The sequence below is a fragment of the Sus scrofa genome, chromosome 13 (assembly GCF_000003025.6).
Source record: "Sus scrofa isolate TJ Tabasco breed Duroc chromosome 13, Sscrofa11.1, whole genome shotgun sequence".
Taxonomy (NCBI): Eukaryota; Metazoa; Chordata; class Mammalia; order Artiodactyla; family Suidae; genus Sus; species Sus scrofa.
Window position 1 is genome coordinate 2,638,972 of NC_010455.5, and position 24,606 is coordinate 2,663,577.

At 43.4% G+C, this 24,606-nt stretch overlaps 2 protein-coding genes across 7 annotated transcripts in view; one reads left to right on the plus strand and one right to left on the minus strand.

Annotated features, from left to right (window-relative positions):
- Positions 1-15,874, minus strand: METTL6 (methyltransferase like 6). Of its 6 annotated transcripts, XM_021068433.1 has the most exons (6): positions 15,822-15,874; positions 14,644-15,052; positions 13,550-13,684; positions 6,807-6,977; positions 2,168-2,309; positions 1-493 (listed from the first exon to the last, which is right to left on the minus strand). In XM_021068433.1, the coding sequence occupies exons 2-6, from the start codon at positions 14,866-14,868 to the stop codon at positions 276-278; spliced, it is 891 nt and encodes a 296-aa protein (XP_020924092.1). In that variant the 5' UTR covers positions 14,869-15,052; positions 15,822-15,874; the 3' UTR covers positions 1-275. The 6 variants fall into 6 exon arrangements, with proteins under 6 accessions (XP_020924092.1, NP_001193375.1, NP_001193374.1 ...); NM_001206446.1 differs by having other exon boundaries at positions 1-324; positions 14,644-15,858; NM_001206445.1 differs by having other exon boundaries at positions 1-354; positions 14,644-15,858.
- EAF1 (ELL associated factor 1) overlaps positions 15,858-24,606 on the plus strand; it is a 16,312-nt gene continuing 7,563 nt past the window's right edge. Inside the window, 4 exon segments of the mRNA NM_001206456.1 lie at positions 15,858-16,227; positions 18,049-18,143; positions 19,559-19,695; positions 22,231-22,451. Coding sequence (NP_001193385.1) covers positions 15,858-16,227; positions 18,049-18,143; positions 19,559-19,695; positions 22,231-22,451 — 823 coding nt within the window.

Consider the following 24,606-nt stretch of genomic DNA (forward strand, 5'->3'; position numbering starts at 1 on the left):
TTTCCTTCTCAGGCCTTGCAATTTTATTTACATTCCTATAACATAACACAGACTGGATACTTTTCAATATGAATATTACACACACTCATTTTAAAAGGTTAAAATACAAAAATATACAAAAAATAAAACTTTGCTTTTCAAGGGGAGGCACAGATGTCAACCTTGTGAAAGGTCAGGACTCGTGGTCCAGGCCCAGGGTCATGGGAGCTGGGTTCTTGGGAGACTTTCGGAACTTGCTCTGGAGGAAAACCCTCTGCACGCACAGGCCTTCTTTTTTATTCACTGTTGCACGAAACACGTACTCGTTCACCTGTTCTTCGTAACCTGTATCCAGAAAGAGTCGCGCCAGGAATTCTAGAAGGCAAGCAGATGACAGTGCTCGCAGCTTGGACACCACTGCACAACTGTGCAGCAGGGAGGGGCAGGAGGCTGAGCCAGAGCATCTTTAGTGAAAGGAGAACCTCAAGGCTCCAAGGTAAAGGCTGTTTTTGTTCTGGAAAAATAACATACTCCTACTTCTTACTGTCAAAGAGAAACCTCCAATTAAACAATGTAACCAAAAAAGTAAAGAGAAACACAATGCAAACTGGCTATACCACTTCATCCATCCTAACATAAAAGAAAATCTGTGACCAGAGTGGGAAAAAAATTACCTGATGGTGACATACCCTGAGGAGAAGTTAATCCAAACAATACGTCACCACATGTTAAGTCAAACAAATAGAACAGCTGTGTAGCAAAGATAAAAGCTCTTAAAGAATGTGCTCTGAAGCACTTTATAGACATAATTGCATCTTAATTATTTATAACTGGTTTAATCAGATTTCATGAATCCAAAACATTAAAACCAACTTATAATTTTTACCTGAGATTTTGATGGTTTTGTAGTTTTCATGGTAATCACTTTTTTTTGGGGGGGGAGCTTATAGCATGCAGAAGTTCCTGGGCCAGGGATCGAATCTGCACCACAGCTGTAACCAGAGCCACAGCAGTGACAAGGCTGGATCCTTAACCTGCTGAGCCATGAGGGAACTCTAATAATCACTTACTTTCAGTGTTATTTTTAGAATCTAAGAAAAATTTCATTTTAGGAAATAAAAACATTGTTAAAAAAAAAAAACCCAGGGATTAAGAAGGTAATAATTATCTTATGATCCAGATTACAGGCATACCTCTGAGATATTGTGGGTTTGGTTCCAGACCACCACAATAAAGGCAAATGTTTCAACAGAGTGGGCCACATGAATTTTCTGGTTTCTCAGTGCATATAAAAGTTATGTTTACACATACTACATTTGTACTATAGTTTATTAAGTATGCAATAGCACTGTGTTTAAAAAAAATACACACCTTAATTAAAAAAAACTTTATTACTAAAAAAATGCTAACCATCATAAGAGCCTGCAGCAAGTCATAATCTTTTTGCAACAGTAACATCAAAGCTCGCTAACGCAGATCACCACAGCAAATATAATACTGATGCCATACTTCATGCAAAATGATGAAATACTGTGAGAATTACCAAAATGTGACACAGAGACATGAAGTGAACAAATACTGTTGGGAAAATGGTGCCAAATAGACTTTCCCAACATAGGCTTGTCGCAGACCTCCCATGTGTAAAAAATGCAGTATCTGCAAAGCTAATAAAACGAGGTCTGCCTGTATCATATACACTTAAAACTAAAACTCATGTTCAAAATACCTAAAAGACTAAAATAACACTCAGCATTTGGTTTTCTCATCAAAAGTGACCTTTTAAAGATTCCTCTATAGCAAGTCTGCGTTATTTAAAAATAGATACAATCGCTTTTATAGAAAAAGGTTTCCCACCTTTGTGAGACTCAGGTAATCTTAAGGCATCCGAACTCCTTGCCTTATTTCTGAATGAACAAAGTGAAGGTTCTGACTTGCCCTTCCCTGTTTCCAGCATGGCTCCTGGCAGGTCATCCGCAAAGCATGTCGGAGCCTGTCCACTAACATGGCTCACTAACTGGACACTGTCACCATAGGCGGCTTGTGAGCTCAAGGCTGGTGCAGGTAAGCCGTGTGCATGGACAGGCTTCTTCCAGGACCCTGTGCCTCTGGGTGGAGTACAGCCGACCCACCCAATCGGTACCACAGTGACGATGCAATCAGAAATAAAGACAGATTCCAGCAATCTTACCATCGGTGAAAAAATATGATCTGGTTCCATCTTGTCTAACATAAAAGTTTTCTGCCAGTTTGCTGCCGGCTTTAAACCTAAGCATGGCATGATCATAAAGCCCATAGTCGCGAAACAAGACACTTTTGCCTGGTTTTAAGACCTGCGAAACAAAAGAGGCTGCACATAACTCTGGGGAACTCAGTCAAATAACCTACTACAGAATAAAATCTAATTAATTTACAGATTAAAATAACTCACATTTGTGAAAGTTATGAAAGAGGCCAGACTGAAATACTCATACGATGAAGGAAAAGGGCCTGCTTGTCAGGTGTGGTAAGAGGTGGCATCCCATTCACTGGAGGGGTACTTAGGGGCGCTGAGCACTGAAAGCACTCTGGAAGGTCCAGTGTCATACAATCTAAATGTTAGAGCCACTAAATAAATCAGTCATATCCTTGCTAAAGTGTGTTCTCCCACCATTTTATGAGCTATCTCCCAATCCATGACCTGTAGTCAAACTGCATCTTTAAAAAAATATGATTTTGGAGTTCCCATCGTGGTTCAGCAGGTTAAGAACCCGACTAGTACCCATGAAGATGCTGGTTCAATTCCTGGCCTCAGTCAGCAGATTAAGGATCTGGCATTGCCACAAGCTGCAGCATAGGCTGCAGATGCAGCTCAGATCTAGTGTTCCTGTGGCTGTGGTGTAGGCCAGCAGCTGCAGCTCCGACTTGACCCCAGATGGGGAACTTCCATATGCTGCAGGTGCAGCCTTAAATGAAAAAACAAAACAAAACACGAGATTCCATTTTCCCTTTCCACTGATTCCAGCTAGCTTTCCTCATCCTGAGTCTCGGCTCTGGTCTCGCTGTGCTACATTTCTGTACAGCTCAACCACCACACTGACGGGGACAGCACTGTATGGCTTACCAGATGTTTTCTCATGAGTCTTTATACAATTCTGGAAGGAAGTACAGAGTGTGATTATTAGTCTTTGTGAGATGAGGAAACGGACAGCAGAAGAGGGAAGCCATCTGTCCATGATCATACAATACCAGGAGGGGAGAAAGGACTCGAACTTGGGCCAAAGGGCATCACACTGCAGATGAGGGATGTTTGTTAGCCCTGGGTGGGGGGAGGGGGTTGTTCCAGTTCCATTCGCACTACTGATAAGAGAGGCTGTGAGGGAAGGGGTGACTTCGGGTATCCTTCCCAACTGCTGCACCTCTGGATTGGAGGTGGAGTGCATCCTCGGGCCGGTGTTGCAAGCAGAGAAGAGACCTGTGTCAGGCCCCAGTGGGATTCCCTCTCCAAAGGCTTTCATAAACAGCCGGCAGAGCAGGCATTTCAAAAACTGGACGGTAAGGTCTGCAAGTTTGATATAACTGCCCCTCTCTTACAAAGCAAACAGCCATATGCTTTTCAGAATGAAAAGAAAGTGGTACTTACCGTGACACTTGATTTTTACATGGGAATTTTTTCAAACTGAGTAACATTACCAAGTAAGAGTGAATTTCAAAAGGAGCACTGATTTTATTAAATATATTCAGGGTCATCACATCAACAAGATGATTTTTCAGACAGATGATATAATAATAGATTTTTGATACGGTTTGATGCGTTTCCTCTTCCTTAATAGAATATGAAAGGCTGTCTATAATATTTCCAAGTATGCTGTAGGTTTTCTCTTTTAGCAAATTTATTTATTTATACTTATCTTTTGGCTCTGGAGTTGGGTGGCTTGATGTGAGATCTCAGTTTCCAGATTAGGAAACTGAGATGAGGTCCCGGTGATAAAAGTGCCAAATCCTAAACACTAGACCAACAGGGAACTCCTTCATTTAGCAAATTCTTATTAACACTAGCATGCATTTAAAATATTGTCATTTAAAATAAAAAATTCTTACCTTAGTCAGAAATGCTAAATTTTAAAATGTAAATAAATGAGAAGGAAAAAAATCTGTAAACTTCAGCTTGTATGAGAAAGACTTAATCTTTTTTTCCCCCTGGGTCAGGGATTGAACTGACCCAAGCCACAGCAGTGATAATGCTGGATCCTTAACCTGCTGGACCACAGAACTCTGAGAAAGACTTATTCTTAATTTCAGATGTAAGGAAGGGCTGCATGGGACGCTTGCTCAGGAATTAGGAAAGCCCGCTTTTCTGCTGACTGGCTGAATGACCTTGGACAAGTCATTTCATCCCTTTCAACGTGTTTTCTCGTCCATACAATAGCAATTACAGTATTAATGTCTCCTTTGATGTACTGTCTGCTCACCAGGTTTTCTCTCCCTCCCAACAGCTCTAGGAAGTGCTTGGGCGAAGTCGACCAGACCCACTCCGTGGTCAGTGATGTTCAGGATACCTGTGACTCTCCTGGGCTTTCGAGGCAAGTAATGGCATAGGGAGGAACCAAATCTTGTCTTCCAAAAACAAATTTGGTCTATACTTACTTTACTCTCCTATTCCAAAAATGAGGGGATTCTACAGTAGGGCTGCTTTTCAGTTTAAAATTATGCGCTTTTAAAATTTCTCTGGTGTCGGAGTTCCTGTTGTGGCGCAGCAGAAATGAATCTGACTAGCAACCATGAGGTTTCGGATTCGATCCCCGGCCTTGCTCAGTGGGTTAAGGATCCAGCGTTGCCGTGAGCTGTGGTGTAGGTCGCAGATGAGCCTTGGATCTGGCATCGCTGTGGCTGCAGTGTAGGCTGGTGGCTACAGCTCCAATTTGACCCCTAGCCTGGGAACTGCCATATGCTCTGCGGAGTGGCCCTAAAAAGACCAAAAACAAGACAAAACAAAACAAAACAAAACAAAAAAAACTTCTCTGGTGTCAACATCCTAGAATAATTACAGCTACCTGACAACAACTTATTCCTGTGGTTATTCAAGCAAGACTTCAGAGCCGCCCAAAAGGAGGCTGAGAGATTGCTTCTTCTGGTAATTTCCTGACAAAGCACAGGATCTCCAATTAACAAACCAGTCACCACATATGGCAGCATCACACTGCTGCTGTGAACTCATTCCAAATCAGCTGCAAAGAGATTTCTATTGGGGGGAAGGGTTAAAAACAGGAGGACTGCTGAAATGGAATTTGTCGCTGTTAGAAAGGTTACAAGGTGTGGACTGAGTCAGCTCAACAGGTTTCCAGTGCCTTAAAATTTCTACCTCACTAGTCTTTTAAAGCGAGAACCAGGGTTAAAATTTTAATGTACAGCTCTACATACAAAGAGGCCGGTGCCTACTGTCCACTTTCTCAGCTTGGATGCTCCCTGCTCCCTCTGTAAACAGATTGCCTAAAGTCATGACTCATTGAGCAGGTGAGGCTCCCAGGCTTTTCTAGACCGTGTGGCCTTGCACTTCAGTGCCTCCCAGGGAGCATGTGCCCAGCAGTTCTTGCGCTTGTTCCCAAACCTGCTCATCCTGCTGCACTCAGACTTATAACTGTAAACGAGTTCGTAAACAATTCAATATGGATGTGAACAGAAAGCACTTTTGTTTTCTACGAAAAGTACACTGAATACTTTGGAAAGACCTTTAAACAAGCACTGAAAAAACTGCTATTTAATTAGGTGTGAGAAAATCAACTGTGAAAGTCTGGGTAAAAATATAAAAGAATCTGCCCTCATATTACTTTTCAATTGTTCTTAAGTTCTTGTTCTACTTTTCAAGAAACCAAAACCTATTACCTATGTGATTCATATAAGATAGATGATAAATGGCCCCACACTTAAAGGCCTTAGCTCTACATGAAAAGAATGATAAATGAGTTTTAACATATTTTAAGTTATGATGAAATGTTTACAGTAAGAATGTGCCATTTTTAATCATTTCTTGACTTAGCTGATTTTGAATGAATCAACATGGTTCCCCAGTTTGCATGGCTGAAAGCCTCTACTGTAGTTTACAAAGCACCTCATACCTGATCTTACCTGCATCTCACAATAACCCCATGAGTGAAAGACACCCCATTTTATAGTTAAGAAAACTGAGGCTCAGGGGAGGACAATAAAGTGGTCTGTCTTGCGACACAGGATTGATGAGTGACACTTTACTTCCTGAGGTCTGCAGAGCCTCCTGGAGGCCACGGCAGCTGGGGTTCTCCCCAATCTGTCTCCCCATTCTAACAATTGGAGCAACAACAACAACAACCGCAGCTGACTTTTAAAGAGAACTCACTATTTCTAGGCACTGTGCTAACCACTCGGTACATATCTCATATAATCTCCCCCAAACCCAAAGATATAGGAACTATTATCTCAACATTCTACAGGTAACGACAAGGAGGCTCAGAGAGGTGGAGGAACTTGCCTCTAAGGGAGGTTGGGTTTGACTCTGGGCACCTGCACTCTGGACTGTGTGTTCTTCCCTGAGCCTCGCTTCTTCTCACTTTATAGTAGGGCCCCACAGATCCCAGGGAGCTGCAGAATCATTCCTGCTCCAGGGCTGGCCAAGCTCTCAAGGGCAGCCATGGCCCCTGGGCAAACCAGAATGTAGGGTGGATGTTTAGACCAGAGAACCCCTTTCCACACTTGACCACAAAGCCCACCTAGTGAGAAGAGGGAGGCTCTGAGATCCAGACGGCACAATTGCCTCAGGGAAGGTGAGTGAAAAGCTCAGGACATCTAACCCTCAAGTGCAGGGTTAGATCACTAACCTTGTAAATGTTTTGTAAGACCAAGCGCATCTTATCAGGATGAACCGCAGAGAGCACAAATATCAATGTGACAACATCCACGGACTCTGGGGGCACATGTTCCAGAAGGTCATCTTTAGTCAGATCACACTGGAATGCCTTGCATCTTTCTGTGTCATACAGAGGATTTTGCTAGAGAGGAAAAAAACACAAAATAATTTTAATGCAACATCTGTGTTGATATATATATAAAAACACATCAAAAGGAGACCCTACTTCCACACTGTACTGCTGCACAGAAATCAGTGATCGCTTTGCTCCTGGGGAGAACTGATTAATGAATCATTTGTACATGAAAGCATGTAACAGTCAATACTGCTACAAGGGAAAGATTTTATTTTACCATATCGTTTTTAACTGAGTACACAGTCTATCACACATTCAAAACTGAGCATTTTAGATGCTTGCATCTCCAGAGGAATGCTAATCCAAGACCAGCCTCTGCTTCCTTATCCCTCCTCTGAATCATTCACTATAATCCTAAATCCTACAAAAAGTCCTTCCAACTCCCCTCACTGAGATGCTCCCACAGTTCTTCTAGGTATATCATCCCTTGATGCACCACATTAAATAAACCTAACTTTTTTTTTTTTTTTTAAATAAAAGTGTGTCCCTGGTACACTCTGGTTTCAATACATGTAAAAGAGTGTTAAGAAAAAGAAATGTTAGGCGTTCCTCTCGTGGTGCAGCGGAAGCAAATTCGATTAGGAACCATGAGGTTGCAGGTTTGATCCCTGGCCTCGCTCAGTGGGTTAGGGATCTGGCATTGCCATGAGCTGTGATGCAGGTTGCAGACGTGGCTTGGATCCTGCGTTGTTGTGGCTGTCGTGTAGGCGGGCAGCTATAGCTCTGATTTGACCCCTAGCCTGGGAACATCCACATGCCACAAGTGTGGCCCTAAAAGGCCAAAAAAAAGGAAAAAGAAAAAGAAATGTTAAACGTTAATGTAAATAAAGACCCTAATAAATAGAGAGAGACACAAAGTTATTAGATGAGAAGATTCAATATTGAAAAGATAGCAATTGTAACTATAACTCATACAAATTCAATGCAATCTCAACTGGTTCCTTACAGATTTCTAGAAACTCAACAAAGTGAATCGTACTTACCTGGAAGTGAAAATCTTTAAGAATAGCCAAGTCAATTTTTAAATGAGGAACCAGGGAGGAGGAGGTACACTACTGGACATCAAAACATATTATAGGGGAGTTCCCGTCGTGGCTCAGTGGAAATGAATCTGACTAGCATCCAGAGGACCCACTGATCCTTGATCAGTGGGTTAAGGATCTGGCGTTGCCGTGAGCTGTGGTGTGGGTGGCAGACATGGCTCGGATCCCGCCTTGCTGTGGCTTTGGTGTAGGCAGTCGGCTACAGCTCCCGATTTGATCCCTAGCGTGGGAACCTCCATATGCTGCGGGTGCAGCCCTAAAAAGACAAAACAACAACAACAAAAACCAAAAAAAAAAAAAGAACATATTACAAAATGTAGTACTAAAACATGTGGAGACAGATAGATCACTGAGGTAAAACAGTTTCCCAAACAGACCTAGTAGTGTACAGTATAGAAGATGGATGAAAAAATGACAATTAGATTTCAGAAAAGGTAGATTAAAATGGTGACAATGATTAGGAATGGGAAATGAATTTCTCACTCAATCCACTGCTGAAACAGTAGCTGTGTCCACTTGTGTCAGAGGATAAGTTGCCATCGGGAGGAATGAAAAGGCTTCCAGCTCCAGAGCAGAAACAGAGAGGTGGAGAGATGTAGCTCCATCCTTACAGGAAACAAGCTGGACAGACAGCAACTTTGATATGAACCCATGAAAGAACAGAGGTCACAGAACCACAAGCATTTCCCAAACCAGGACAGTGACAAGTGCCTTCAGGGAGATGCAGGATCCAAGCATTTGCTTACCTGAGGCAGTAGCCTCCAGCCTGGAAAAGTGACAAACTGCTAGAGACTGTGTGCCTGTTACAGTATGACGCTCCCAAGGGCTGAAGCCATCAGGATGTTCCCACTCTCTGCAGGTGTTTCCACCAGGGACATCCCTAGGCTCTCACAAGGAGAATGGTGCTTTTTCTGGTGCTGGACTTTCTTATCCCTTTTAAGGGAGTAAAGGTTTAATCTGCACAGGAAAAGTCACACAAGGCCTGTAGCTTTAGGGCATGGGGCAATACCACTGCCACTAGGGGTGGGTACTACTCCACCCAGACCTGGTTATCATCTGCAGATAGAAAGACCTCAAGACTACAGACGATGACATGGGTGGATACCACCTATAGCTGGGGAAGAGATGGAGAGAAAAGCTCTGTTTCTGCAGAAGCAGAAATACTGGTGGAGGCCATACCCTTAAGACACAGGCCCACCATGCAGCTCAAAAACTGAGAATCAGAACATTAGGGGACAACCCTTTTCCCACACCCTACCAACAAGTCTCCAGTCATAACAACAGTGGAATATTGGAAAAGCTGCAAGACACAGCCTCTCCATGGGGAACAGCACAGAGGGAAGACCCAAAGCCAAGAGGAGAGACAAAAACAGTTACCAGAGGAGTTTGAAAGCTCTGGGGCCCATAGCAACAACAAACCTCACAGGTAACTACAGCAATGAGACTTCAAGTACAGCCCAACTCTTGTCTAGATTATTACAAATCCTTATTACCTCAGTATCCATTGCCCTATGTGATATATACAACTTTCAACAAAAAAGTATAAGGCATACCAAAAGGCAGGAGAAAACATGGTCTGAAAAGACAAAGCAATCATGAGACTCAGACTCAAATATAACACAGATGTTGCCACTAAAGGTTTGGACATTTAAAATAACTATGATTAACATATTACAGGCTCTACTGAAAAAGGTAGATTACATGCGAGATCAAATAGGTAATTTGACAGAGGGATAGAAACTACAAAATGAATCAATTGGAAATGCTAAAAAGAAAAAACATAGCAACAGAAATGAAGAATGCTTTTGAAAGGCTCATTAACAGGAATTTCCACTACCTAAAATGGAATCAGTGGACTTGATGACAGGAAAATAGAAATTATACAAACTGAAAATGCAAAAGGAAAAAAGTTAAAGATAGACAAACACTGGAGTTTCCTGGTGGCTCAGTGGGTTAAGAACCCCAAGTTGGGTCACTGCTGTGGTGTAGGTTCAGTTCCCCTGGCCTTGAACCTTCTTCATGCCACAGGCATGGCCAAGAAAAAAACAACAACCAAAAAACCAAAAAAAAACCCAACATAAAACCATCATCCAAGAGTTGTGAGACAATAGTAAATGATAAAAACATACAAATAATTTGAATCCAAGAAGAAGAGAAAACAGAGCTAGAGAAATATGTGAAGAAATAACGACCAAACTCATTTCAGATTAATTAAAAGCCGTAATAACCAAGATTCTAAAAAGAATAAAAAGTTTCTGCACAGCAAAGGAAACCCTAAACAACACAAAAAGACAACCCACAGAATGGGAGAAAATCTTTGCAAGTGAATCAGCTGACAAGGGTTTAATCTCCAAAATTTATAAACACCTTCTGCAGCTCCATACCAAAAAAACGAACAACCCCATTAAAAAATGGGCAGAAGATCTAAACAGACAATTCTTCAAAGAAGACATACAGATGGCCAAAAAAACACATGAAAAGATGTTCAACATCACTCATTATTAGAGCAATGCAAATCAAAACCACTATGAGATACCACCTTACACCAGCCAGAATGGCCATCATCCAAAAGTCTACAAACAAGAAGTGCTGGAGAAGGGGTGGAGGAAAAGGAACCCTAGCACACTGTTGGTGGGATTGTCAATTGGTGCAACCACTGTGGAAAACAGTATGGAGATTCTTCAGAAAACTAAAAATAGAACACACATTTCGATCCAGCAATCCCATTCCTGGGCATCTATCCAGAGAAAACCACAACTCGCAAAGACACATGTACTCTGATGTTCATTGCAGCACTATGTGCAATAGCCAAGACATGGAAACAACCTAAATGTCCATTGACAGAGGAGTGGATCAAGAAGAAGTGGTGCATACACACAATGGAATATTACTTAGCCATTAAAAGGAACGAAATACCAGCATTTTTAGCAACATGGATGGACCTAGAAATTATCATACTAAGTGAAGTCAGCCATACAATGAGACACCAACATCAAATGCTTTCACTGACATGTGGAATCTGAAAAAAGGACAGACGGAACTTCTTTGCAGAACAGATGCTGACTCACAGACATTGAAAAACTTATGGTCTCTGGAGGAGACAGTTTGGGGGGTGGGCAATGTGCTTGGGTTGTGGAATGGAAATCCTGTGAAATTGGACTGTGATGATCATTATACAACTATAGATGTGATAAATTCATTGAGTAATAAAAAATAAATAAAAATAAAAAGAATATCAACATGATTATAGAACTCCTAATTAAGACATAAAACCTTAGTATCTAAAAAGGAAAAGATTAATAAATTTGACATGACCATTTCAATTGTCATTACACCATAAAACAATGCTAAATAAACTGGAAGAAACATTTGCAACAAATATAACAGAATATCCAGAATATATCCTAAAAATAAGAAAGAAAATGAAAGAAAAATGAGCAAAGGTATGAACAGACGATTCATACTATAAGAACCATGTGGGTGGGGTTTTCATTTGTTTTATTTACTGCTTAATCCCAGTGACTGGCACATGAGATTCTTAATAAATATATGCGGAATAAAGGAACTCACAAAAGAAAAACTAATGCTTATCTGTACAGCACAAAGTCTTAAATCTCACTGGTTATAAGGAGTAAACAATTTAAAATGTGGACACATTACTTTTTTGCCCATAAGACTGGGAGATATAAAGAAGACCAATGGCAAACGTTGAAAGCATAGAGGAAAACATTTTTTATCCTGTTGGAGAAATTATAAATTGGTATAATTTTATGGATGGAAACTTGGTATTATCTATTTAAATTTTAACATGTATGCTTTCTCCATGGAGTTCCATTTCTTCTACTGTTCACCACAGAGACAAGTACACATGTGTTTTGGGGCATGTGCTTAATTCTGATTATATTAACCCTACTTATAAAAACAAAAAATTAGAAACAATTTAAACAATTATCAACAAGACAATAAATAAAGTATGGTATATGCATTCTACGGAAGAATAAAATGTGGTGATCTATATGCACTAGGATGAAAAACTTGGCAGGGCATTATGTAGACTGAAGAAAGCAAGTTACAGGACAATGTGATTCCACTATTTAAAAGGACTAATGGATGCTAAAACTAGGAAAGGTTTTGTTTGTCTGTTTGTTTTTTAGGGCTATGCCCATGGCATATGGAAGTTCCCAGGCTAGGGGTCAACTTGGCAATGCCAGAACCTGCATCCTCATGGATGCTAGTCAGATTCGTTCCCACTGAGCCATGATGGAAACTCCCTAAAACTACGAAAGGTTGATGGAAAACTAGATATCTGCATGTTGCCAAAGTATTCCCCACAGTACTTGTTAATGACAGAAAGAAAGTATCTGTGAACAGAGGAACTAGGTAGTTACCACCATAACCCCAGTGACCAAAACTAGCATTTTTTACAGTGAGATTACATTATTGCTTCCTGACAGGATGCAATATAAAAGATACAACATCACCTATTACAGTGTTTTTGCCAAAATATTTTACCAGATTTAAATCTACCTTCTAGTTTATAGGAAATACAGGGGATAAAGGAACAAATTAAACAATGATAAAAAGAAACAGACCAATTTGGCATGCGGGACTTCATTACAGATGACTTGCTCTTCAAAAATGCAATGTCAGAGGGGAAAAGGTCAAGGGGAAGTGTAGGAATGTTTCAGGCTAAGGAGATTTAAGGTACCTAATAAAGTGTCAGATGTAGTCCTTAATTAATACAGCTATAAAAGACATCTGGGACTACTGGGGAAAATCTGAATCTGGACTGAGTTTTGTTTTTGCGTTTATTTTGCTTTTTAGGACGCATATGGTGCAGCATATGGAAGATCCCAGGCTAGGGTTGAATCTGAGCTGCAGCTGCCAGCCTACGCCAGAGCCACAGCAATGCCAGACCCGAGCTGCATCCGAGACCTCCACCACAGCTCAAGGCAACACCGGATACTTAACCCACCGAGCAGAGTCAGAGATTGAACTCCGGATACTTAACCCACCGAGCAGAATCAGAGATCGAACTCACATCCTCGTGGATACTGGTTTGGTTTGTTACCACTGAGCCACAAGGGGAACTCCCTGGACTGGGTTTTAATGACGTCAGGGAATTAATAATTTTCATCAGCTGTGATAGTATGTTGTAGTCACGTAAAAAAAAGTCCTAATTTTTTGGGATGATGTAGGCCAACTTATTTAGAACTAAAGTGTGTCCATATTTGTAACTTTTAAAAAGTCTGGAAAAAAAAGTCTATAGTGCAAATGTAGCAAAATATCAACAATTATTAAACCTGGCTATAAGTATATGGACGTTGTTTTGGTATTTCTTTAGTATACTCTTCTGAATAATGCTGTGTTTCTACATGTATTATATATGCATGTAAACCGGAAAACTATATTCACAGGGATCAGAGGTGATTAACTACGGGGAGAGGACTGGAACTGGGCAAACGGGTGTAGAAGGCAGGTCCAACAAGTCTAAGAAAACAGAAATATAACAGAATACATAGATGCTGCACCAACCTTGACATATTCAACTGCTCTTGGAGAAAAATCACAGGCATAGGCAAAGATATTCGGATCTTCTTCTAAAAGTGGGAACAAACAGTTGCCAACCCCACAGCCAGCTTCAAGCATAGTCAATTTTTGATCTTCAAACTGAGGAAAGAGAATCCAGATTTACAGTACACTACACCTGCACACTGAAGAAACAAACTAAAAGGTCTAAAACACAGACAAAGTTTCCGTCGTCGTGGAGTCGTGATAAGTGAAAGCTAATACCGATACCTCATTTGTTGTCCAATATTGGGCAGTTTGGTATGGAGAAGACACATTATATTAGTAACAGAACATGCTCTGAAATTAAACCACCCACACTCAGATCTGGCCTCCTCCCCTTGCCTGGTGTTCTACTGCTGGACAAATCACTTAAATAGCTCTGTGCCTCAAAATCATCAGCAAGAGGGGATAATACTAATAAAAACTTCACAGTGTTATCACCAGCTTTCAATTACAGAACACAGGTAAAGTTCTAGAAAAGGGCTGTGGCAAAATGTTCATCATCATTATTATTTTGAAGCTATCATTGAAACCATTTGGTATGAATTTAATATTTACCACTTTGGGATTAACTTTAAAGAAACAGAAAATGCCCACTAAAGCCCAGGAACTGCTAAAACTCCTTGAGATAAAAAGTGTATTTCTTTTTCTTTTTTGTCTTTTTGCCATTTCTTGGGCTGCTCCTGAGGCATATGGAGGTTCCCAGGCTAGGGGTCGAATCGGAGCTGTAGCCACCGGCCTACGCCAGAGCCACAGCAATGTGGGATCCGAGCCGCGTCTGCGACCTACACCACAGCTCACGGCAACGCCGGATCGTTAACCCACTGAGCAAGGGCAGGTATCGAACCCGCAACCTCATGGTTTCTCATGGATTCGTTAACCACTGCGCCACGACGGGAACTCCAACAGTGTATTTCTAAGGTACAAAAACTTATGAAGCGTTTTGACAGGCTTCATATATTCTCTACCTCACACTGCCCGTGAGAATGCAATAAAACACCCCTCTTCCACACATTCTTAATGAAAGACAGTTCAAATAAGGCGTAATATTAGTTTACCTCTCTACAAGATCTGAGCTCCTCAAACTCTCTGGTGGTCCAGTGTCTATCTTTGAAGAAATTAGTGCTATTTCTTTTGTAAAAAAGGTCCCAGTTTTTCTGAGCCTCTTTTTCCAGTTTTTGCTGTTTAAAATCAGACACTAAAGCCTGGTCTCTTTTCAGTTTTTCCTCTTCTTCAGAGCTGAGAACCCTTGCCTGCAGCCCTTTCCTTTGCAAAGAAGCCATCTCCTAAGTTGATGGTAATATATTTAACACTGCTGGATATTCTCCCTTCGCGAATAACCCGAGAAATTCAAGCAGATACTACACAGGCAGAGTTTTCTCAGATGCGGCCCCTCTCTTTGGGTTCAGGCCTCAGGCAACGTCGGGTGTTTTGCAGGAAAAAAGAATGAGATTCTGGTTGGGGGTTCTGGAACAGTTTTAAAGATGCTGAGTTAGTGGTTCTAACACAGTTTTTTCACCAAACAGTTCAATTCACCAAATGTTTACTAGTGGCCGACCCTACACAAAACCCTGCCCCGCTATAAGAAAAGAGGTCATAAAGAAGACCCAGACACTGCCCTTGCCTACAGAGGGCTGACATTCAGCTGCCAGGGCGCTCTCACGCATAGAACTCTAATTCAAACCTGAATAAGTCAACTATTATAATAAATCGCTTTAGTTTAGAACAGAGTCACTCCCAAGAACTAAGAAACCTTTGGGGGAAGATACTCGTCAATGTTCGGTGCCCGTGAAAGGGGCGACTTAACAGCTGCCGGTACTGGAGAAGGGTGGTCAATTCACAGACAGAAGCAGTGTCACCGTTTCCAAGGAACACGGAGCTAAGCCTGGGAGGCCTCAGTCGCAGAGTTTCACGAAGCAGAGGGGCGTCGCTTTCCAGGAACTGAGGCCCTCGCGCAGTCGTCCGCGCAAAGGGAAGGAAGAGACCCAGGGACGCGTGGTGTGGGGTTCCAGGACACCGGGGATAACCTGGCCGCCCGGCCACGAGCACCTGTGAGCGCTTGTGAGGAGCCCTGTTCACCGAGACCGCCGCGCGCCAGCGCCCAGTCTTCAGTTCCTAGGTTCCCCTGGAGGGTGGCGCCGGGCGCGCTAAGCCCTCACCCAGGCCCAACCGCGTGAGTAGAATTTGGGAGCCACCGCGGTAAAACCCAGCGGCTGGACAAACCAGTCTGCAGCACCTCGCATTGGGCTTCTCCCAGCGGAGTCTTTTTGCCATGGCACCGCCCCCGCCACTTCCGCTTCGAGACCGGAAGTCCCTCCCCGGCGCCGGAAGTTCCGCGGCCCCGCTTCCTCACAGTTGTCCCCCGCCCCGACGCGCACGCCAGGACTTATTTCCAGCCGCAGGTGGGCACCGGCTCGGTTCTCCGCTCGCCCCGGGGTGCTGTCCCGGGAGCGCTGCTCCCTCGAACTCAGGCGCCGGCAGCTCCGGCCGCGGGCGCGCCAGGAGGGCGCCGGGGCGGGCGCGCGGCCCGTGCGGGGCCATGAACGGGACGGCCAACCCTCTGCTGGACCGCGAGGAGCACCGCCTGCGGCTTGGGGAGAGCTTCGAGAATCGGCCGCGGGCCTCCTTCCACACCATCCGCTGTGAGTCCGCATCCCGCAGCCGCCACAGGCCGACCTCGATCCCGTAGCCCGGGGAGCCTGCCAGCATCAGTTCCCTTCCTATCTCCCCGGATCCGCAGGGACATTTTGCTTTTTCCCGGTTCACTCTTCCCAAACAAGACTTTTCGTCCCTCCCTCCTGTTCCTCTGCCTCGTGGTCCCAAACACGTCTTCCAAAGACCATTGGCCCCCTTTCCTGCCAGGTCCAGCCCTCCCGCGTGCCGAACCTACCCCTCTTGCTGCCTAAAGGTTGCCGAGTCCACATCAGGGTTCAGCTCGTTTCCCTAGGCCCCCCACTCCACCACGACCCACTAGGGGATCTCCACGATTCAAAGATTTTTCCCGTTTGCTTGGGAGCTGCCTCCACTCTCTCCTATTCCATTTTCTTCTGTTGTCCTCACTTTTCTCGTATGTTTTGGTTCTGGCCGCCCTAACGCCGCGCTTCATCCCCACTGCAAACATCAGAAACCGCATTCCCCTCTGCGCCGCATCAGTCTTCCTCCTCCATCTCTTCGTGCCAGCTTTTCGTCTGCCTTTGAGGTTACCTGGACTACCCCGACTTTTCCTCGGGACCATGTCCCTTGTGGGTGAGGAATAAAATTGGAATTTGTGAGCCAAGAATAAGTTACAGCTTGGTCTATGTTTGGAAGCAGAAGCAGCAGACATAAGGAATGTGAAAATAGTCATTATGCTGGGTCTCCTTTTTCTCCTTGATTACAGACTCTGTTGAGGGAGGGCCCTTCTACTCTGTGTCCTGAGTAAAGACTTGGCTGACTGAGCATCTCTCTGATTCACAAACTCCTGGCTTCCCATCCTGGTAGCCCTAATGCTGGTTAAGACTTGTTTTTCTGAGAGGAACTCTCAGAGGTGACTCAACACCTTGGAAGAGGGTGTGTTAGATAATGATGTTCTGTCTTCATGTGGTCACTTGCACCGTCATTCCTCTTCTTCCTACTGACAGCAGATCAGCCCTTTCTGAGGGAGGATATTGAGGATGTGAGGGAGCGTCATTTCCTGAGGAGGTTATTTGTTGGTAGCGTGAAGGAAAGTGAGGAGCTTAAGAAAGATACTTCAAAGAGGCACCTGGCCTGCAGGTTGAGGCAAATGTGTGTTAAAAGTAAGAGTGCTGTTCAGGTTGTGCTTTAACTGCAATCCAGAGACACAGGCAGGATTAACCTTTGGAAATACAGTTCAGCGGTCATCCCCAAACATCTATAGGCGTGTCCTTATTAAAGCTATGGAACTTGAGTGTGGCAGATCCTAATGTTGACAGTTCCTATGCAAAATGAAATCAGCGCATATGATGCTGTAGCTTTTCATTTTTCACATTGGGTTTTACAATCACAGGATTTAAAAACTGTGCTCTGTTGCTTTTGATCCTTGTAATTACCCTAGTAAAACATTCATTATGAATAAGGCATTAATTTTCATCTGTCACTTGAGAGAGGGGAATATCTTTGCTTAATAAAATAGTATATACATTCTAGCTTTTTTTTTTCTTCAAAATAATCCAGTGGAGATGGGAGGAAAAGTATGTGGAGGTATAGCTGCAACAAGATTATCTTGGAGCTGGTAATTATTGAAGCTGGGTGGTGGTACACAGGAGCTCGTTGTATTGTTCTCTCTGCTTTTGTGTATGAGAAGTTTTCCACAATGAAATACTTTTTTAGAAACTCCTAACTGGTTTGTATTTTCCATTTATCTGAGTCATAAAAAATTTCAATTCTTAAGTGAAAATGCCCCAGAAGCCTTTGCTTAGTATTAGTAACCTGGTAGATAAATGTTTTTTTCCCTTTCCCTTTAGATGACTTTAAGCCGGCATCTATAGACACTTCCTGTGAAGGAGAGCTCCAGGTCGGCAAAGGAGATGAAGTCACAATTACGCTGCCGCATATCCCTGTGGGTTTTATTCCATCGTTGTTGTTTCTAATGTGGAATCACAGTGGATCTTCATATTCTACATTATTGCAATTTGATTTTCCTCCTGTTTAAGAATGTGTAGATTCCTAAAATGCCAGTTTGGGGGATGGAGTGGGATAGAATTCACATTTCCCATGTACTTGAGTAAAAATAATTCTTTGCCATTTTCCCCAAGCTCCCTTTTTCTCCATTTATTCCAGATGTCCTATGCGGACAACTAACCCCTCCTTTAGATGTTGTTTAACCGCCCCCCCAGCCCCTGCCCTGCCCCCCAGCAGCTATAGAGAGAAAGACCCAGGCACCTGGAGGATGTAAAGTGGCAACAGCTTAGGAGCATGGGGAGGGAGGGCGGGGTCAGCCTGGTTCCTGTATATGGCAAGGGGTGATGTGCATTCTGGTAGCTTTCGGCCAGAACCAGAGGTTCAGAACATTCAACTTATTTAGGGGCAAGAAACCCAGTTAAAAGCTGAAGGGAGAACTTTTGCAGAGAGACTCTTTCGAAGCTTTGCCCAAGGCAGCACTCTGATCACAGAGCCCAAAAGATCAGGCAAAGTACTCTTTATGAATTTGTGTCATTGCATGTCCCAACCCTATTCTGGAACATAATAAGTGCTTGGTAACCAGTGATAGAATGAAAGGGCCTGGACAGGGAGACCTGGCAAGCTTTGTGCTGAGGAAAGATTGTTGTCTGCCCGTTCAAATCCCTGTCTTATTACCTGTCGCCTTTGGTGAGTTACATCATCCCCCTTTGCACCTTAGTTTCTCAGTGTAAAATGAAGAGGTTAGATAAGTGGTCCCTAAGGTCCTTTCCAACTCCGAATTTTTACTGTATGAATAAGGAGTTAAGGAGCCAGGCAGTTTCTGATTCCATACAGGGAATTAAATGCTATATTTGGCAAATTGACTACCTACTGGGTGCTGACTTATGACTAGGCACTGAGAATACAGTCTTGAACTAAACAAGTAACATTTATTGCCCTTCTGGAGTTTAAATAAATAGAGGAAAACATTGCCTTTATTTTAGAAAATCAGGGCAAGCCTTCCTAAGGAAGTGACCTTTGAGCAGATTTAAAGGTTGAATAAATGAAAGGGAGGAAGGGGATGGGATGTTGCACGCAGAGGCTTTGTTAAATCCCTCAAGAAAGAGCTTATGGGTCTGAGAGAAGGCCAGTGCCTTCTCTTCCACGGCCTGCAGAGCCCAGGCGAGTGCAGCACGGTAAGATTTTCTTCTTTGGCCTTAGAGCCATGGGTCAGGGTTGAAGGGCATAGGCAGGTAAGTGACAGGATGTGCTTACTCTGAACCCACCAGGGTAACGAGCTGCCCTTGAAGATGCTCCATAAGTTAACTTGGTGTGTTTCATTAATCATCTCAGTGGTACTTTTGTGGTGTCTAGGGATCCACACCACCGATGACTGTATTCAAGGGGAACAAACGACCTTACCAGAAGGACTGTGTGCTTATCATCAACCATGACACTGGTGAATATGTGCTGGAGAAACTCAGCAGCAGCATTCAGGTCAAAAAGACAAGGTATGTGAATAAGCCGGTGCAGATTGGTGGGATGTTTGTGTAGCTTTACATATGATGTTTTTTCCTTATGCTCCTTAGTTATTTTATCAGGATGCGAGCATTTGGGTACCTAGTGCCCTGTGGCCATTCTCAGCAATTCCACCTTGGGCAAGTCAGTAAAATGTCTTCTCCTCAAAGGCAGTAAAAGGAAATAATGCCTTTAGGATCTGAAACACGAGGCCATTGGGGAATGGAGTATGCTTTATGATTAAATCAGTTTTGTCAATCTCATGTCTGTTGACACAATACCTTCTAAGGGATAAGATTTAAATTTACACATTTAGAATTATGAAAGAATAATTGAATAATCTTTTTTGGGATGGAAAAGTTTCATATATTCTTTATTAGAATGAAAACATTAATTTTTCACAAGATACACTTGAGATCATTATAAGACCAAAATAAAGCTTTGTCCAATATTTTGGAATAGTGAGCTCTGTTTAGCATTTAATTTAACAGGCACTACACATTTCATATAAAGCCAATTAGATTTTAAAGTCAAAATTCATCCTATAAATAGAAGTAACCCAGTGGTTCTATTGTTATATTTTTTTTCTTTGTCTTTTTTTTTTTTTTTTTTTTTGTCTCTTTGCTATTTCTTGGGCTGCTCCCACGGCATATGGAGGTTCCCAGGCTAGGGGTCTAATCGGAGCTGTAGCCACCCGCCTACGCCAGAGCCATAGCAACTCGGGATCCGAGCCACGTCTGCAACCTACACCACAGCTCACGGCAACGCCGGATCCTTAACCCACTGAGCAAGGGCAGGGACCGAACACGCAACCTCATGGTTCCTAGTTGGATTCGTTAACCACTGCGCCACGATGGGAACTCCACTATTGTTATATTTTGATAACAGCAATAATAATTAAATTTTAAGGAGTGTTACAGTCTGATGTTTTTTTCCTTATGCTTCCTCGAGCCTTTCTTCTTTACTTATTCCACAAAAAGTAAAAGCAGCTACCATTTATTGAGGGGTTATCACCTGCTGTGCATTATGCTAGGTGGTTTTTTGGTTTGTTTGTTTTGTTCTTTTGCCTTTTTAGGGCTGCAACTACGGCATATGAAAGTTCTCAGGCTAGGGGTCGAATAGGAACTGCAGGCCACAGCCTAAACACCAGATCTGAGCTTTGTCTTTGAACTACACCACAGCTTGGCAACGCCAGATCCTTAACCCACTGAGCAAGGCCAAGTCCTCATGGATACCAGTTGGGTTTGTCACCACTGAGCCACTGAGCCACAATGGGAACTCCTATGCTACGTGTTTTACGTGCATTGTTTTACATAATCTTTACAGATAACTTTTAGAAAGGTGGTATTGGGCCTTTAAAAAAAATTATAATGTATTTAATGGCATTTAATACACTCAAAATATTGTACACCATCTTTATCTAATTCCAGAACATTTTCAGCCCCCCCAGAAGAAAACCCATACCCATCAAGCAGTCAGTCCTCACTGCTTTCCCTCAAAGGGACTTTCCCTACCTTTTCCTTATTTTTTTTCCCCCAATAAATTTGATTGGAGTATAGTTGGTATACAAAGTTTTGTTAGTTTCAGGTGCACAGCAAAGTAAATCAGTTATACATACACATATATCCATTTCTTTTCAGATTCTTTTCCCATATAGGTTATTACACAGTATCGAGTAGATTACACTGTGCTATACAGTAGGTAAATGTTATCCTTCTGAAGAGACCAAGGATCAGTGCAGTTGTGAGTTACCCAAGTCAGGGCCAGAGCTCCATCCCGGGGGACAGTGCACTGTATTGGTCCATTGATCCTCCATGAATCAGGTGGGACACCTCTGAGCGCTGATGGTTGTGTTTCTGTTGCTGCTCAGTGTCAACTGGAAACTAGCAGTGTTTTATCACTTAGGTGTTTGTTCAAAGTGCAGAATTTCAGGGCCCACTGAGTCAGCCTGGACTTCAGTGAAATCCCCAGGGGATCTCTGTTCCCAGCAAAGTTTGAAAAGTGCTGAGCCGGCCCAGTAACAAATGGTTAATGAGTAGAATTTCCTTGGCTTGGGGTGGAATGCTCTGCTTGTCTGCCAGCAGGAGCTGGTACGTGACAAAATGAGCAAGCGGTAAATAGATAATAGAAAAATAGTGCAAACAGGCCGGTATTTCAAGAGCAAGTTTCCTTTAACAAGTCACTCATGTGTGACTGTAACTTTACATGGTGTGCACAAGTCACATAGTTGGATTTTCTATTAGTAAAATGGTTTCTCACAGTCACAATATATCCTGCCTGTGTGTCTCATCTGCTGTTTGTAAAACGTGAACTCCTTGGAGGCAGCGAGTCTATTTTACTCATCTCTGTATCTGGTGCAGGAGGCAGTACTGGAATGCATTCCTGTGATAAAATGACAAATACTAGTATTTGAAGCTGTCTGTATGGAGCCAGGGGTTCTGCAAAGACTCCCATGTGTTTGGTCACCTGGGCACATTTGAGAACCACTATTTTTGCCCCTCCAATTTAATGTCTGTATCTCACTTCAGAGCTGAGGGGAGCAGTAAAATCCAGGCCCGAATGGAACAACAGCCCCCTCGTCCCCCACAGCCATCACAGCCGCCGCCACCGCCTCTGCAGCCACCACCACCACCACCACCACCACCACCTATGCCGTTCAGAGCTCCAACAAAGCCGCCAGCTGGACCCAAAACATCTCCTTTGAAGGACAACCCCTCACCTGAGCCTCAGCTGGATGACATCAAAAGAGGTAGAGAGCATTTTCTAGAGCCATGAAAGCAGCTTGCAGGAGGGTGTTGATGTTTCATGGCGATTATAAGGCTGCCAGTCGTGGTGACATGGGCATTCTCTGCCATTGTCACAGTTTCCACAGAGCTCAAAATTCTGCACTTTGAGCAAAGGGGCAGGGGCTTTACCACTTACCTCCTTTAAAACAGTGACTTGAGTTGTGGCTGTCTTTGCAGCTTTCTGTTTAGAGGCCTGGGGTTTAAACAAGCCTGACTACCATCTGAAAGTCCATATGGCGCACCTTTAAGCCTCTGGAAGAAGAAAAGTCCAAGGTGCTGGGGGTGACAACCAAGTGTGCCAGTGTCAGCATAGGGTCTAGGTTAAATCCTATGGCCGGCACTTTGTGCCAACACAAGGTGTGTAAGCATGAAAGCACCCTGTGGACCAGTGGGTCTGGACCCTGGCCTAGGAAGACTGAGAGGCCCTCCCCAGTGCAAGCCCAAGACATAGACACTCACATACCTTGGCTTTCTCCCTCATACAGTACATGGTTTTAATTGTCCAGACTCTTAGGAAATTAGGAGGGTAGGTGTCACATTACGTTTGTTTTATGAAACAAAATTAAACCCATAATAGTAGTAAACAGGAAAAGATAAAAAGTGGCCCTTGGGAAGTTTGCCTTTTCTACCTTGTGGAAATGCTCTCTTTTAGCAAACACTATCAGTGTGCGTGGTGCCAGTTGTTAGGCTCTTGATTTTTTTTTTTTTTAGGGTTGCACCTGCAGCACGTGGAGGTTCCCAGGCTAGAGGTTGAATCGGAGCCGCAGCTGCCGGCTTAAGCCACAGCCATAACAATGCAGGATCCAAGCTGCATCTGCAACCTACAATGGAACTCACAGCAATGCCAGATCCTTAACCCACTGAGCAACACCAAGGATTGAACCCTTGTCCTCACGGATGGTAGTTGGATTCGTTACTGCTGAGCCACAGCAGGAACTCCAAGCCCTGGATTTTTTTGTTCTTCATGGATATTGGAATGCTGGTGTGTAGAATTTTTCAGTTTAGTTGAACAGGAATTGGACCATGAGAGGTTAGTTGTCACCAGTTATGCTAAAGGAACCATTGTTGTTTGGCCACTGTTAGGTTTGAACCAGAAAATCTGGCATCTTCCATGATGTAGCCTATGGTGAATCCCTAATGTGCTTTCCAGCATTGAAATGTAAGGGAAAACATGTGTTTCCTTCCCTGCTTTACAGTCATAATAAGGCAGTGCTTGAAGGTGTGGCTGTCAGTTGAACATGTAGAGAGGATGGAGCAGGAATGTTCTCCTACTGTCTTTCTTCAGCTACCATGTCCCCTCCTGCAAGCCTCTGTGTACGTGTGGGATGTGAAAGCTAAGAAGGACCCCAGAGACTCTGGCCCTTCCTTTTTTTTTCTTTTTTTTAAAAATCTTTTTAGGGCTGCACGCACGGCATGTGGAAGTTCCCACCTAGGGGTCAAATTGGAGCTACAGCTGCCAGCCTACACCTCAGCCACAGCAATGTGGGATCTGAGCTGCATCTGTGACCTATACCACAGCTCACGGCAACGTTGGATCCCCAACCGACTGAGCGAGGCCAGGAATCAAGCCCACGTACTAGTGGGTTCGTTACAGCTGAGGCACTGCAGGAACTCCTGGCCCTTCCTTTTTCCAGAGCATTGGAAAATTCATTGCCTTCCACCTAGGTCTCCCTGCTGGTGAAGGTGGATCTTGATTTTTTTTTTTTTTAGGGTTGCACCTGCAGCACGTGGAGGTTCCCAGGCTAGAGGTTGAATCGGAGCCGCAGCTGCCGGCTTAAGCCACAGCCATAACAATGCAGGATCCAAGCTGCATCTGCAACCTACAATGGAACTCACAGCAATGCCAGATCCTTAACCCACTGAGCAACACCAAGGATTGAACCCTTGTCCTCACGGATGGTAGTTGGATTCGTTACTGCTGAGCCACAGCAGGAACTCCAAGCCCTGGATTTTTTTGTTCTTCATGGATATTGGAATGCTGGTGTGTAGAATTTTTCAGTTTAGTTGAACAGGAATTGGACCATGAGAGGTTAGTTGTCACCAGTTATGCTAAAGGAACCATTGTTGTTTGGCCACTGTTAGGTTTGAACCAGAAAATCTGGCATCTTCCATGATGTA